The sequence below is a fragment of the Priapulus caudatus genome, unplaced genomic scaffold (genome assembly GCF_000485595.1).
Source record: "Priapulus caudatus unplaced genomic scaffold, Priapulus_caudatus-5.0.1 Scaffold133, whole genome shotgun sequence".
Lineage (NCBI taxonomy): Eukaryota > Metazoa > Priapulida > Priapulimorpha > Priapulimorphida > Priapulidae > Priapulus > Priapulus caudatus.
In genome coordinates, this window is record NW_014577194.1 from 792,346 (window position 1) to 808,540 (window position 16,195).

At 43.5% G+C, this 16,195-nt stretch overlaps 1 protein-coding gene across 2 annotated transcripts in view; it reads right to left on the reverse strand.

Annotated features, from left to right (window-relative positions):
* LOC106805934 (cAMP-dependent protein kinase regulatory subunit-like) overlaps positions 1-15,593 on the reverse strand; it is a 99,163-nt gene extending 83,570 nt beyond the window's left edge. The window contains exons 1-2 of one of the 2 annotated variants that reach the window (XM_014807722.1): positions 15,435-15,593; positions 8,580-9,072 (exon numbers count right to left, since the gene is read on the reverse strand). In XM_014807722.1, the coding sequence (XP_014663208.1) occupies positions 8,580-8,918 (339 nt within the window). In that variant the 5' untranslated portion in view covers positions 8,919-9,072; positions 15,435-15,593. Of the gene's footprint in view, positions 1-8,579; positions 9,073-15,228 lie in introns of both variants that reach the window. The other variant, XM_014807721.1, reaches the window with a different exon arrangement.
* Between the last annotated feature and the right edge of the window lie 602 nt (positions 15,594-16,195).

Below are 16,195 nucleotides of genomic sequence, written 5' to 3' on the forward strand. Positions count from 1 at the left end.
GAACCTGTTAGAACTACCTGGCCGGAACCAGAACTTAAGCTGGGAATAAACTTGACAGTTTTGGCCCAGTATTGCACAAACTCACTCAGCTTGTACGAAATATTATTAGCATGCACATCACTCAAGCGAGTAGGACAATGCTCATTGTTCTACATGTTCTCATTATGTCTCATGTTCTCATTGTTCATACAGTTTCTCATGTACACATTCTGCATTGTTCTCATTGTTCTCATTGCTACAAAATTGTAATTACAGAATGGTTGTTAGGTGTATGAATCATCTGCTTACAGTGCATGATTCTGGCATCTTATTCGCGAGCGAATTGCGTGACAAAACCTGCATGTTGCATGCAGTATACCTGCCGCGTTCCAACTAGCGCACACACGTAGCATGCTCCGTGGTGAAGCCACCGCTTTGAAAGAATATTAATATTAAGCTATTGATCTTTAATCTATTAATATTAATCAAATTGGCTTTTATCAAGTCCCGCCCCGCCACTACGCCACACCACACCACGCCAAGCCGCCACCCCCTGGCAGTAGCCCAACAGGCATCAGACAGTAGGTCCATAGCCAGATCGAATTCCGAGACATGTTGCGTGCAATATTTCGTGACTCGGCTGAGGAAGACCTGCGAAGAAGGTGCGCAGTTTGCAGTCAATGTGCACAGCACACATTCGGCAGGCGTGTGCTTTATATTTTAATTTCAGTGTAGGTGAAGCAGCTGCGCTCCCTTGTCACTATGATTATGAAGCTGCCTGCGTTATTCACGGTCTTGTGTAGCTAGCCCGTACGTAGCAGCACATACGTATGCCCATATCAACAGCTAGCACACAATAACAGATCACGATATACAATCACATCATGTTCTGCTTGCATCTATGACAAATACGACATACGCATATACGCTTTCCTATGACACTATTTGTCATAGGAAGATTCTTCTTGTGACAAATATTGGCGAGTCAACTTCGTTCCGCTTTACAGCTGAAATTACACTGCTTCCGTTCATAATAACACAATGACATACAGCAATATTTGTCATAGGAAGAAATCCGAAGAATCTTCCTATGACAAATAGTGTCATAGGAGAGCGTATGTATATGCGTATGTTGTATATCAGGAGTAGATAATAGGGAAAAGTTAGCCCATTTCTGACCTATCCTGAAAATTTTATGACAATCCGTCCATAACTTTTTCAGTTAGGCTGTACACACAAAAAACCACAAACCAACAAATACACGCCGATGAAAACATAACCTCCTGCCGCTTGGCGGAGGTAATGAGTGAAGTAAAACTACGTGGAGGTAAGCAGCGCAGTCTGGCTATAAATTATTACAGCCTAGATTCAGTTTACCTGCTTGCTTACAACGTTTCTCGGTCTAACAATTTGCTTTAATAGTTAATCTATACTACATCCATGCTCATACACACACGCGCACGCACGCACGCACGCACGCACGCACGCACGCACGCACGCACGCACGCACGCACGCACGCACGCACACACACACACACACACAAAGTACAGTACAAAAGCGAGCGGCCTCCAAACAGATGCTATATACATTATGGCTAGGAATGCATGCACGCACGCAGGCCACGCACGCACACACTGCATCACACACACACCACACAATACACACACACACACACACACAAAGTACAGTACACATTGTCTAAGCGAGCGGCCTCTAATTTCTAAACAGATGCTATATACATTATGGCTAGGAATGCATGGACGCACGCACGCACACACGCACATCTCGTGTGTTAATTTACAAAATTACCGTTACACGGCGAAACCAGGCAAACTGAACGTGGAGAAAGAAGCCAATATGACGCTAAGGAACGGTAAAAACCCCGGCTAACGAGTTTTCGCAAGGCTTCACGCGTGCCCCCCCCCTCGCCGTGAATGTAATCATCGCATTTTGGACGATGATCTAATAACGCGCGCTGGATGCTGCGCATCAAATAGTAAACACACCAGTGCGTGCGTGTATGCGTGCGTGCGTGCGTGCGTGTATGCGTGTATGCGTGCGTGAACTCGGGCGCGTGCATGCATGGGTGCGTCACCGTGCGTGCGTGCGTGCGTGCGTGCATGCGTGCGTGCGTGTATGCGTGCGTGAACTCGGGCGCGTGTGCATGGGTGCGTCACCGTGCGTGTGTGATGTGCATCATCCGTGCGTGCGTGCGTGCGTGCGTGCGTGCGTGCGTGCGTGTGTGCGTGCGTGCGTACGTGTGTTGTTGGGTGTGTGTGTGCGCGCACGTGCGTGCATGAAATGCAGATTCAGGGTGCCATGTAGTCATCTATGCATACTTGACACATTCCCTCACGACCCGTGACGGGAGCGCATGACAAGAACACCATCTGCGGATGTTAACATGCACCGACAAAACATCGCACATGCGGGAAGACACAGACAGGGCCAGCGGCTTTTTACACCACCCATACACACGGGCAGATCATGTTGCAATCTATTTTTAATTTAAACGAGAAAAATCAATCTCATTCACGAATCACCACCTAATTCCACAAGCAAATGAATGGAGGCCAGCTCGAGGCACTACTTTATAATCTAGGATCTCGAATAAAAAATAAGCTTGAAAGCTTTGATCTAGAAAATCCCATGACATGCATGGAACGTATATAGTGTGCAAGTGTTAGATTTACAATTTAAATTACTGTCTGGGAATTTTAAGACTCAGACTTGCTAAGTAATTGATTTACGTGCCGCATGCATGAAGGAGACATTGATACGCGACTGAATAAGATTTATGTATAAGATTATTTATTATCATGACACTCATACCAATCATTTCTTTTCTTGATGTTTGATCTCATGAATGCGCCTTCGCAAAATAATTTCGCATGTTAAAAAAATTCTCTCTCTCTCCCTCTCCCACTCTTTATCTTCCCCGTTCTCCATCCTCCCCCTTTCTTTCATCACCTCCCTTGACCATCTTCTATCCCCCACATTTACACTGCCACTCATCTTCTATTACTGCATTTGGTTGCTCTGCTTGTTACTCACGTTTATTCTGACTAATATCTCCCGTTGAGGCTGAGCCCCCTCTCTCCTCGTCTCTCTTTCTTTTCCTCGTCCATTCATTGGACAAGTATTTCAGATATATATCAGAAGAAATTTTAAATAAAAAACCTTTTATATACTAGCACGAGTGTAATAATGAGTAAATTACAAATTAAAGATGCCCTATTCCGTAGTCGATCAATCCCCCCCCCCGATCTCCCTCGATCAATTTTCTTACGCACGCGCGCGTTTGGTAATAGATAACATAGATCGTACATCCGCCGCGACTATTACTTTTCAATATTATAACATGGAATAATCAACATGTTCTCCTTGCATCTATGACAAATACGACATACGCATATATACGTTCTCCTATGACACTATTTGTCATCGGAAGAGTCTTCCTATGACAAATATTGTTGTATGTGTTGTGCGCATCATAGGAGTTTAGGAGCGCTATTATGAACGCAAGCATTGAATTTCAGCTGTAAATTAAGCGCAACGAAGTTGACTCGCCAATGTTTGTCATAGGAAGAATCTTCTTATGATAGATAGTGTCATAGGAGAGCGTATATGCGTATGTCGTATTTGTCATACATGCTAGCAGAACAGGCTGGAATAATGCAATCATCCGCGCAAACTCGCACCACGCGGCACTGCGACTTCGTTCATTAGAACCGCAGCCTCGCAACCCTGCAGTGGGCTTCACACCGCCCTAGCTGCGACGAAACCTGCATTGAGCAGCGCACGCTGCCTGCCGCAAGCTTCGGCCAGCGGAGGAATTGATTCCACGCCGCACAGTCGCCCTGGCAGCAGCGGCGGTTGATATGCGTGCGCCCAGCCTGCAAATCGCGATCAATCGATCATCCCCGTCAGCGCGCGGCCAGTGCAAAATTGTTTGCGGTGACATGTACAGGGAGGGGGAGAATGACGCGATACAGCGCTGTTGTAAGAAAAACCTGCAAAATCACAAACAAAAAAACTAGCACTAGCAGTGAGTTTTTGAAATACGTCGTGTGTTCAACACTTCATTTCCCACCTTCTTCTCGTCGCAGACGCGGCGATTGTCTCTCTCTCTTCTCTCTCTCTCTCTCGCTCTCTTCTTCTCTCTCTCGCTCTCTCTCTCTCTCTCATCTCTCAGCTCTCTTCTCTCTCTCTCGCCCGCTGGCTTGCTCTGCACCCCTTTCTTTCCTTCGGACTTATACTTGCCTCTCTCTCCCTCTCTCTATCTCGCTCGCTGCTTTTACCCTTCTTTAATTCATCTCCTTCTATCGCATCATTCTTCTCCCTTCTTTATCGCTTTGAATCAGCTGCTGCTAAATCGTCTTCGCCTATCTAATATACTCCCCCTCTATCATTCTCATGATTTCCCTTCCCCCATCTATATCTTCTCTCTTGCTCGTCCTCTCTCTCTCTTCTCTCTCTTCCTCTCTCTCTCCGTTCGCGCTTCTCTCTCTCTCTTTTCTCTCTCTCTCTCTCTCTTCTCTCTCTCTCTCTCGCCTCTCTCTCTTCTCTCTCTACGCTCTCTCTCTCTCTCTCTCTCTCTCTCTCTCTCTCTCTCTCTCTCTCTCTCGCTCTCTCTCTCTAGGCTCTCCTCTCTCTCTCTCCTCTCCTCTCCCCCTTTCTCTCTCTCTCTTACTCTCTCTCTCTCTCTCTCTCTCTTCTCTCTCTCTCTCTCTCTCTCTCTCTCTCTCTCTCCTCTCTTCTCGCTCTCTCTCTCTCTCTCTCTCTCTCTCTCTCTCTCTCTCTCTCTCTCTCTCTCTCTCTCTCTCTTCTCTCTCTCTCTTCTCTCTCTCTCTCTCTCCATCCACCCTCTCTCTTTCTGTCGCTGTAACACAGTGGCATTTTTTACGTGATAGCTTTATAGATAGATATATGTAGCTTTCTGGTGGTTACTAGTTCGCTGGGGAATACGCAGGTTGCCTCTTGATCTGCTACAGCAGCGCTGTAGTATGCAGTCATCTACAATACATGAGAGACGCAGCGCGTGTCTGCGCCCACCTGACTGATTACATTCGAACGGGGTAGGAATTATTTGGCTTTCGTTTCCCTCCACAGGGCACTTTGGAGCGTTTCAATAAAATCAGGAGTTATGAGACACGCTATGGTTAAAAATGTATTGATGCAATTTGTCATTACTCCTGATATATAATGCTAAAAATACCGAATTATTATATATATTATTCTATGTGGTTCAGTGTGCAGCGGGCAGCAATGGCGGCGCCAGCGTCCGTGGTTGTTGAGGAACGCATGAGCTTGGACGGTTTGCTGAGATTGTCGGGCGTATTAGGATGAGAGAGTATAGAAACCTTAGATTTGGTTTAGTAATAGATTCGTTACTTTATTTCGCGTTTATTTTTTGCGCTTATAAGCAATGCTGTGCTTTTGCGTATGCGAATTTTACACGGTTTTTTCCTCACGCAGGCACGATGCGTGTATTCGGGAAAGTGATGGCATGGGCGTGCGTGGTGGTTATGCGTGCGCGCATGTATCCCCGTTTGCGTGTCTCGGCGAGTTCAGGGCGTGTGATGTTGAATGTGTGTGGGGTGTGTGGTGTATGTCTCGCCGACAGTTCTCTCTACGTAGTTTCACGAGGCCAGCGTATAATCTTTCACTGACAGGGTAAACTATAAGACATGGTATTATTTAGAACGTGGGGCTAAAGTTAGTGGGTCGTACGCAGTACAGTATTAAATATTGCCAGCCAAGTGAAGTCCGTGTCTCGTATCTTGCCGATCTTTACGCAGGTGAAAACGCCTTTAGTTGCAGAGGCAAACAGATAGGTGTAGTTTCCGGTCGATCCTCACAGTCCCGTGATTATTAGACTATTTTTTTAGAAAATGAGAAGGCAAAAGAAAGTTTTTTTATTGAGATTGACAGAAAACTTGAGATTTTTATACAACCGTTCTGGATTGTTACTAACTTTCCTACTATTACACCCTTTATAGCATGGCATCAGAGGGATATTAATATTAATAAAAATAAAAAATAAAAAATCCCTACCTACCTACTTACTTTGTTTGGCCTAAACGAAATCCGTCCATTACTATCTGGACGTTAAACACGACAACAGTTGCGATCAACATGCCATCCTAGGAGCCTGTAATTACCTTCGGTGATGGACAACTACTATCTGCTTGCCACACTGGCACAGAATACAAATTTCACTAGATTCATTGACTGTGAAACCAACCGTGAAAAAGACAATTACAGCAATTAAACTTATCAGAGAAAGCCTCACTGCGCTATAGCGAATACAGCATGCGTTATTAATTAATTAATAGCCTTGCCAAATAGCATGATATATCTTTCCAAAGCTTGGGATTTCACAGATTCTGGGATTTCACATTTTTAAACGACATTAGTTCAACCGCACCACACTATAGTGAGTGCTCTCCCTCAAAACCTCGTTTTTTGTGAAGGAAATAATTTCAATTAATTTGCTTTGAGGGTTTCAATGTTTGTTAGCATTAAATGTTGTATTCCATATCAAATAAATGGATGTCAGATGCCAAAGAAGTGCCAATATGAAAATAGATCAATTTCAGAACACACGCCTGAGAAAACAAGATTCACACTCCGACATTTCACTTCGAGGTTTTGATTAAGCAGTCAAAATAATACATACTTGGTCACGAAATAGAAGTGTCTGTCTGTGTGCATAAGTACGTGCGTGCACGCGTACATGCGCGTGCGTGTGGGGGTTGCCAGTTGCTATTCAACATAGAGCAATGACGTCACTGTTGACCAATCAACGATCATGACTTACGAACACGTTAGGTTTCACTTTCGATTTCCACATGTGAAAAAACCACGTGGAACGCTTCCAGTCAACGCCTTGACAATGACAACACTCCCGTTATATATTGAAACTAATCCCTGACCCCAGTCCCACCGAAACTAATCGGACCATGAACCACATCGATTGCCCAATATTAACAGCAATGTCATAATATGTAAATATGACACTCCTGATAACAACTAACTGCTCGGGCTTCAGGTAATGCGCGTGCGTGATCAGACGTTGGCTTCAGCATGAACTAATGACTACGAGTCTATATATAGGCCACCCTTAAAAAATTGTTTGTTTCCCCTTTACCCTCTCAGGGTACCGAGTAGGTAGGTAGGTGAAAAATCTTTTTTATTTTGTTTTGACAAGATGTGTATGTATATTGTCAAAATATTGTATATTCTGTTTTGTGTATAATATGTTTTTGCGAAACGAAAAACAGATTTTTTTTTTTGGCGAAACGAAATAATTTTTGTTTTGTTTTAATCGGCCAATAAAATGTGTCGAGTAGCGGCGTTTTGGCGAGTCGGTCGGTAAAGGGGAAACAAGCACTATTTTATCTTAGGCCCTACGCGGGATCATTGTACACGTTCGCATGACCCGCACAGCAGTGAGAATGTTAATGAAAATACGAAGCTATGAGGTGAACACGCCTGAGCAAACACGAATTGCTGAAGCTGCTACAGTGCTAGGCAGAGTTAAACCTATTGCACCTAAAGTCAATAATCCCATCCAGATCCTCTTCTCACCTCACTATTTATCCAGTGTGGTTGCCGTACGCCCACGCATGCACGCATGCACGCACGCACGCACACGCACACACGCGCGTGCGCGCACACACACATTTCCGGTTGCTCGAACCAGTGAGACACACATTCAACGATCGTTTGCTCTTCGAGATCAAAAGCTATACGCCACTGGATGCTGCTGTTACACATATGATATATATACCATACGCTGCAATCGTAAGCGCCACGGAAGTAAAACGCGGCCTATAAAAAGTGAAATCGAATTTAATTGGAAGCGCAAGCAGCTTCGGCAATCACCACAAGTACTAATGAGCGGGTTGTCTGCCGAGGGAACATACAGCGCACGGACGTGAGAGGGCCTACGAGGGGCTGAGGAGATGGCCAGAACACAGCCACCGCTGGGGAAGCTAATTATACTCTAATAAGCTGATTAGTCGAGTACGTGTAGCAGTGAAACGTTAACTCTGCGTACGTACGCCTCTGACTGCTGGCCGGGCCGTGGTCGCTAGCGACGGAAAATCGCCCCAAAAAATCTCTAGGTGTGCACTGGGTTTCGGTTGCGGCTTCACGCAGGTTAAATATAGGTCGTTATGCACACCACTGAATTATGTACAAGCCTGTTAAACGTGCGCGAGTAAAAAAGAGAATGCGCACACCGATTACCTACCGTCTATAGTATGGTTTCTTCAACGTTTTTTTGGAAGCAAATGCAAACTTTTTAGCTGGTGCCGTATGGTAGGAATGAGTGAGATTATATAAAAACACTTCATGCCTTGCATTTCTATAACATCTGTAGCTGAATTCTAATTGATCTAGTTTTCACATATATCGAACACCCGTACAAACACGCGCATAGTATGCACTATGCACACGAACACGCACGCAAGCGAACACGCACATGCACATGAACACGTACACGCACGCACACGAACACGCACGCGCACATGAAAGCAAACGCACGTGTGCACACACTAACATGTGCGCTCTGGCAGCATATTTCCCTCACCTGTTGTTCCTCCTCTTGTTGTGGTGAAGCCTCGTCTTCTGTTTTAGCAGCTGCAGCATTCTCAGCATCCTGCTGTTCCAGCTGAGGAGGTGGCGGTTCTTCTACCTTCTGGGGCTGCTGGACTTCTTCCTCTTGTTTTTCCTCCTCCTGTTGCTGCTGCTGCTGCTGTTGCTGCTGCTGCTGCTGCTGTTGCTGCTCCTGCTGCTGCTGCTGCTGCTGCTGCTGTTGCTGCTGCTGCTGCTGTTGGTTCTGCTGCTGTTCAGGTGTTGGCTCTGTGGTGTCCGCAACGGAGTATTGTTCGCTGCGGCCAAACCGGAGCTTCCTTAGTTTTTGGCCCATTTCGACACTATTGTGTATCAGCTAAACGCCACGGGACACTAGCAAGTGCACATATTCACCGGAGAGAAAATGGCTTCACTTTCTTTGCACCATGTGTAGTGAACAGATTCGAAAGTGGTCATCCATCCACGGTTCCTCTAAGTGTTTTAGAAACCTAAAAAAAGTAAAACATGTGAGAACTTGATATGATGGGCTAGTATTTACACGTAGCTAGATGCTAGACAACACTACATAACCATTGCTGCATGCATCATCCAGGTTAGATATTAGTCATAACAACCAGAAATAAAAGCACATGTACATTCTATATATATATATATATAACAAAACAATACCCTTTATAGTGGGGCAGCTACCTCCTAAAGAAAATTAGTAATATCCTTATTTTATAATGTGTGATACATTAATTATGAGTATTTTCTGACATGCATTCACACATCATCTTACAAATCTTAACAAATCCTGATAAGTAATTTCAAACTTTCAACAAGAGCTTGCAGTTGTATCTGTTCATGCGCACTAGTTATCAGCACTAACGCTGGTTACCGAAGCTGATTCCCAAGGGACCACAAAACCACCGATGTCTTCAGTCTTCGGTCGCATCAAGAGCCCATAAACTAGTTACAGTTTAACCATAACGTAAACCATAACATAGAGATAGTTTACGGGCTCTTGATGATATACTCCCAGAAGACGTTCGCTGCTAGCAAACACCGACCGAGCGACGTGATGAGAAACATCTCGCGTGTCTCGTATTTTCAACCTCGCCGATTAAACTCACGCGTCGTCGAAGGACACGATGAGAATGGGAAATGCCTGCAGGCATTGGCCTTCGCGACACCGTGCATGCGCGAGATGCGGTTGCCCTTTACGCGCACACACGTGTGGAGCTCATGAGCTGCATACACACACACACACACACGCACACACACACACGCACGCACGCACGCACGCGCGCACGCACGCACGCACGCACGCACACACAACCCTGGGCAGGTTTTTGTTTGTGTTACATTACAATGTAATAACAAAGTTTTCGCGACTACGTATTCTCGCAAGAGCGAGTTCATTCATTACTGCATGCAATCATTACCAACGATAGCTACGATGATGACTCTTTTCACGAGCTGCTGTCACTATGTGTTATTGCAGCCATGGAAATACCATAATACTAAAACGCGCACAAATGCCACACTGCTGCCAGATAATGTCTAGACTATGGCTGCGAGGTTAGTGGGTGCATTTATGTAATGAACAGGTGCTAGATACAACTATACCAATCTAGGACATACAGATTGAAATTCAACAATATTCTTGTGATATATATATACGTATTCTGCAAGCAATCAAATGCCACTGCCAAATCATTTTGCACAACCGTACATGTGCAGTCACCACTCTGAAGACACAAGTGTCATTGACAGTAGCTCCACATTTAATTGCAGCACTTACACTAGTCCTCATCTGAGCATGCGCAATGAACCGAAAAAAAGAAACCCAAATCGGCACACGGCACATTCACTAGGACTCACACCCTCGACCGTGAACAAATATATGCCCTCCAGGTCTCTCCAGCAGTCGCTGGACTAGACATGGTCAATAAAATCGGGATCTCGGCTAGCATCTCTCATCGCTCCTCCCTGTCCAATTCCTCCAACGGCTTACCAACAAACCCGGTCGCCGGGAGAATTGCCTGCAGGTGGCTTTGCCGCAAGGATAATCAGCCGATGAATCATATAACGCCTAGTAATGAGTAAAAACTCATCTAAATTCCCGACGAGGCGCAGTGAGGAGGAATATCGAAATCCCCGAGGAGCGGAGAACGGCGCCGCGCGCTGCATGGATTCGCGCGCGCGAGATGCCGATGCCACTGTACAATGTAGTCAATCTCTCTCTCTTTCTTAGCAAATTTCCTCTCACTCGGATTTCTTCAAGTGCTTTGATTGCACTAGGCCGAGAATGTCTACAGAATATTCTATCTATAGCCATCCGGCTCTGTATACATAGGCCATGGAATTTCCACAATCTAACTAGAAGTTAACTATACGTACATTACACATAGAACTGCAATGAATATTTTCCATAATACAGACAACGAGAGCGAGCGAAAGACAAAGGGAAAGTGAGCGAGAGGGAGAGATGAAGTCCTGCTGTGGATATTTGCTGCCTATATTGCGTGTTTTTCTGTAGTAACAGCATGATGGTAACCATGCAGCCCCACTCCCTAACTGACAGATTGTCTATTTCACACGCATCTTCACACAGGCTGTCTACGGCTCCACAGTACTGACAAACCGTCTATTTCATTTCTGTTCTCGCTAGCTGTGTATTGTGTGACTCAGTGCTCGCACACCGTCTCTTTCACTAACATGTACAGAGGCTCCCTGCCGTTCCCTAGTACACACAAATGACCCAGTTTACTCCCAGCATTAGAGACTGCCTCTTTCACTCGCATCCCTTGTCTATTGCACATTAGTACGCACAAATCGGCGAAACATCTGTAAATTTAGATCATTTATTTCATTTGGTAGACTGAAGACAAAGGCAAAGGTCTACTTTTGTCCTAAAAAAATGCATTTCGTGAATGTTGCGAGTAGTTATTTTCTGGAGGGGCATGCATGCAGAACCTTATTTAGAGTGCTATCACTCGTAACAATCAAAACCTATCAGCATTTAGGCAGTGAAGTAATAACTACAGGATAAGTGAAGAAGACTTTTCGGTCTTTCAAATTAATCATGGGGCATAGGTTTATTAATTTCCATTAAAGAGTACCATGAAAAAGTCCTTAATTACAATTGCTTTTTGCATTTTGCTAATCCCCACCTTCCACGCTTTTTGCTCAGTACTGAACCTTCTTCCCAGCTGCTAAAATCAACACTCGCATGGTCATGCATCAGGGCCGTAGTGGCCTCCCAAAAAGTGCCACTGCCGAAATATGTAGCCAATGCTGGGGGTCTGGTACTCCCCCAGAAAATCCTTGAAATGTAGAGCCTGGAAATGGCATTTCTTGCATGTTCAGCCTATGTTGAAAGCAACCAATTCTGATCATATTAAAAGGTCAATTTGTAAATTTCAAAGAGGAATGTAGCTAAAGCTGATGTTTTGACTAAAGTATCTAAAATATATATTATGAGTATGATAACTAATAAAATATTATTTACAAAATTGTATATAATCAGTACATAATTATGAAAAATAAGCCTATTTTCAATCTGCATTTATACTTTCACTATGTACATCTGTATGTTTTGAAGTTTGAATTTGAATAGGCACATTGTCATATTAAATACACATTCCAGAATTTTTTTTCCAAAATAGTGCCACGGCAGTGCCGTGCTGCCGTGGCGGCCACTACGGCCCTGATGCATGCTCGTTCTGTGAGAATGGGCATGATCTGAGAATCTTTAGCACGACTCTTATAGCTGATACTATATACACTATAACCAACAGTAATCCTGTGTATGTTTTTCCGAGTTTCATAAACAAGATTCAGTTGCACTTCCTCCCACTAGAAATCTGCCACAACACTACTTAATTGTTACTGAAAATGTCATTAGTACTAGCTCTGCTAGGAATCCCCTTCCTCCGCCCGCAAATATCGGTACATAGCATACATAAATCATATCAGAAGTGCAATCATATTCATTTATCGTATTCATGCATTATTGAACTTCTGATAACATATTTACGTAATACGGTAGCATCATTACTTATACTGTAATATAGATGACATACAGAATATGTGTTACCAGGTACCTACTAAGAAGCTATGCAAATATGAAAAACTGTTTTTGTGATTCTACAAGGAGAAGACTATTACAAATTTGAAACACTTTCCTTTTAATTCTACTATATCAATTGGTGTTTACAACACTACAAACATAGTAGCCTTTCAAACCTACAACTGCCGCATACTTTAAATTTGCTTCATGAATAACACACCATTAGTTTTGTAGGGTACTTGCCCGCAACCCTCCATCTGTAATTAGGAGAGTCACTTGCATATCTACAGGTGTAAATTTGAAATAATAAATCTAACACCCCTTGTAAATATTTCTGGCATAATCGACTCTTAATTTTTATGGTGTAGTTTTAAATGTCACACAATTTAATGAAAGGAGAGGGGAGCCCGGAGGGTAATTCCAGAGTTATTTTGCATGACACTGGCTGACTAGCACATACTTTATTAGCATTTTTTAAAGGAAGAAATAAAAATAGTTTAGCCTACAGCTCACTTCAATTGCAAATAATTTACATCTGTATGCTGCAATTAAAAAAAGTTGTATTTTGGCAAAATCAGATTACTACAGCGCACTCATTATTATTTTTTTTTTATGAAATAGAAGAGCGACACATCGTTAAAAGAAGCACAATTAAATGTGTTTGCGTATTAGGCTCGCAGCAGGCGTACTTGTTAGTTTTAGACCGTGGACTGGAATGCCCAATCTACATAGATGATGACATAATGAATCAGCATCGATCACCACAATTCGCTAAGCTGTCTGCCGGCACATCTAAGGTTGACCTGTTAGTTCAGCATCACGCGGCGGCGGCGCAGCAACTAATCAATGATACGAATATGTGGAGGGAGGGAATTAATTGTGTCGGGAACGGATCGAGCGCGAATTATTTCACTTCAGTGGCACTGTACATGGTAGCTGCACCACAGCAAACAGAAATCAGAGAATGCCAGCATTTCACCAGCATATATATATATTATCAGGAGCGTATAATGACAAATATATTTGTCATTATATATTTGTCATTATACGCTCCTGATATTATATAGTGCACAGTTAGCTCTAGTACTATTGCCCGCGTACAGAGTAGATAGAGTACTAGAGCTAGTGCACAGTAAGAAGAATTTGTTATTTATGTGTGCAGTACTGGTTGCATCATACTGCTACTAAAGGGTGGGCAGAATTTGAAATTTTTGCAGACTCCTGCCCCACAGCTTCAACTACACGTTCGCACACATGCTATTGCCTATCCTTGCTCCAGTACGACTTGACTTAGAGATCGTTTAAACGTGCAGCTATACTACCAGCTGCAAATACCAGGCACTACATTTACGATTCAACATCCGTGTCATTACTGTATATATATATACAGCACGTGCTATCATTCTAAAATACTGTACCAGTTTTGTATATTATTTTACGTACACCAGTCTCATAAAAGCTATAGCAATACACACCACAGCAATGCTGTAAATTTAGTCCCTGAATAGGTCATCCACAGCTGTTACTGGGCAGGACATATCACTGCACATGAGTTGGGTGGCTATAGCCACTGCGTAACGCAAGAAATTGAAGGTCACACATTTTTGCACTAAATTAACAACAGTCACCAACTAGTGCTCCGTGATGCATACACACTTTAGCATTAACCCCCCCCCCCCAACTGTGACCAAGCTAACACAATGCAATTTTTTTTTTACAAATGTTTGTAAAATAGACATGCTTGTGCTGGGATGTTATCAGATGTTATGCAACAGGGTTTATACATGTGTGCAGAATATAATACCAGCACCACACCCTTAATTTTAAAGATCATGGCGCTCCGGCCAGCGTTGTTTAGCTAGTGGCACACACAGACCCACACATGTACGCACGCATAATTCAGAAGGAGTATATATATATATATAGTAGCATTTATAGTCGCCATTATAATGATAATAATATATATTCATTATTATTATCATTATAATGGCGACACAGCACACTCGCAGCGACGAGTGCGGGAGCGTTCGGCGTTAGTTTTTATGAAGGAAAGTTGATATACAGTGACACAACAGTGCAACTGTAATTGAGAGGTATACGGTAGTATTTGTGAAAGTGGGTTCATATTATTTTCAGTTTTTACTGACTCTGTCCCAAGTGCCTGTGTGTACGATAGCCTAAGTATAGTGCCCCTGGAATGCCCTTAAGATTCCACCTTATTAGCAACGTCGTTGAGTTAGTGAGACGTTTGTGAAACGTGGAAACTTAGCGAGGCTTTCGTGAAACACTCTATATATAAGGATATCCCTAAACCCCATCACTAACTTAACGAGCGCTTCGTGAAACGGCCCCCTGGTCGGACTAGGAACGCGATTACCTACAACTATCATTCGTATTACCACCGATACTAGCAGGAGTAAGATAATATAGAATGTTCTATATTATCTTACTCCTGATACTAGTAGTAGTAGTAGTAGTAGTGGTACTAGTAGTAGTAGTATTACCAGTACCACCACGCTTTACAGTGTTACACTGCATGGTTCTACAATAGTAAGTATAAAACTCTAATAATCATACAGCTACTTACAAATAACACGAGTCACGCAAGTCCTACACTGCAAGCCTTCATACCATTACCACATGTGCTCACAGAAAACAGCTGAGAAACGAGGCAAAAAAGCCGTTGATGCAGATTCCCAAGTTGCCAAAACAATTCATGAACTGTGCACTAGATGAGCGAGGCGAGAAATTACTAATAACGTTGTTCGTTGGTCTTAAAACTTGTGAACTCACAATACTCGTAGCAAGGTCAGCGATATCTGACCAGTAAATAGCACAGCTTGCTCATTCCAAGTAAAGTGGTTCAGGGATATTTTGTGTCTATCTCTCTCGCTCCACGGCTGACTGACTGTCTCATAGCTGACTGCTCATGCTCGGCGGTATTGCTCGCATCCTTGCTTTCGGTTTGATGATCGCAGCGCCACCGGTGGCGAGACGGAGAATGAATATTGCAACAGGCGGAAAAAGGATATAACAAATAATCAGTCAAGAGCACATAAACTCCGTGCAATGTTATGTTTGCGCGGAACACAGTTTTTGCATGTGCTCTTGATAAAATCAAGAGCTAATAATACCTTTTATTATATTATTAATATTATTAGCTCTTGATAAAATCAATAATAGAAACGGGAGAATTTATACCATACGACACATTATGAAAAATAGAATACCCCGGCATATAATATGCCTGAATAACGGGTATCCAGAGAGACATGATACAAGATTGCGTGACACAGCTTTGCTGTTGATCCTGAGCGCTGCGCGCGGATGAGACGCGCAGTTCCGCGGGATATGCGCACGCGACGGTGGGGATGTTCAAGTATGAAGCGCTGTCCGCAGTGGAGACGTGCGCCAAATTCGAGGCCCGGCGCACGCCTCCACAGCGGTCAGCGGATGGTCTGTAGTTTTAGAAGATAACAATGAAGACTTTGTTCTAAATAAGAACTATCAGCGGCTAAATAAGAGCAATATACAGGTACTATTATGCATGGGTG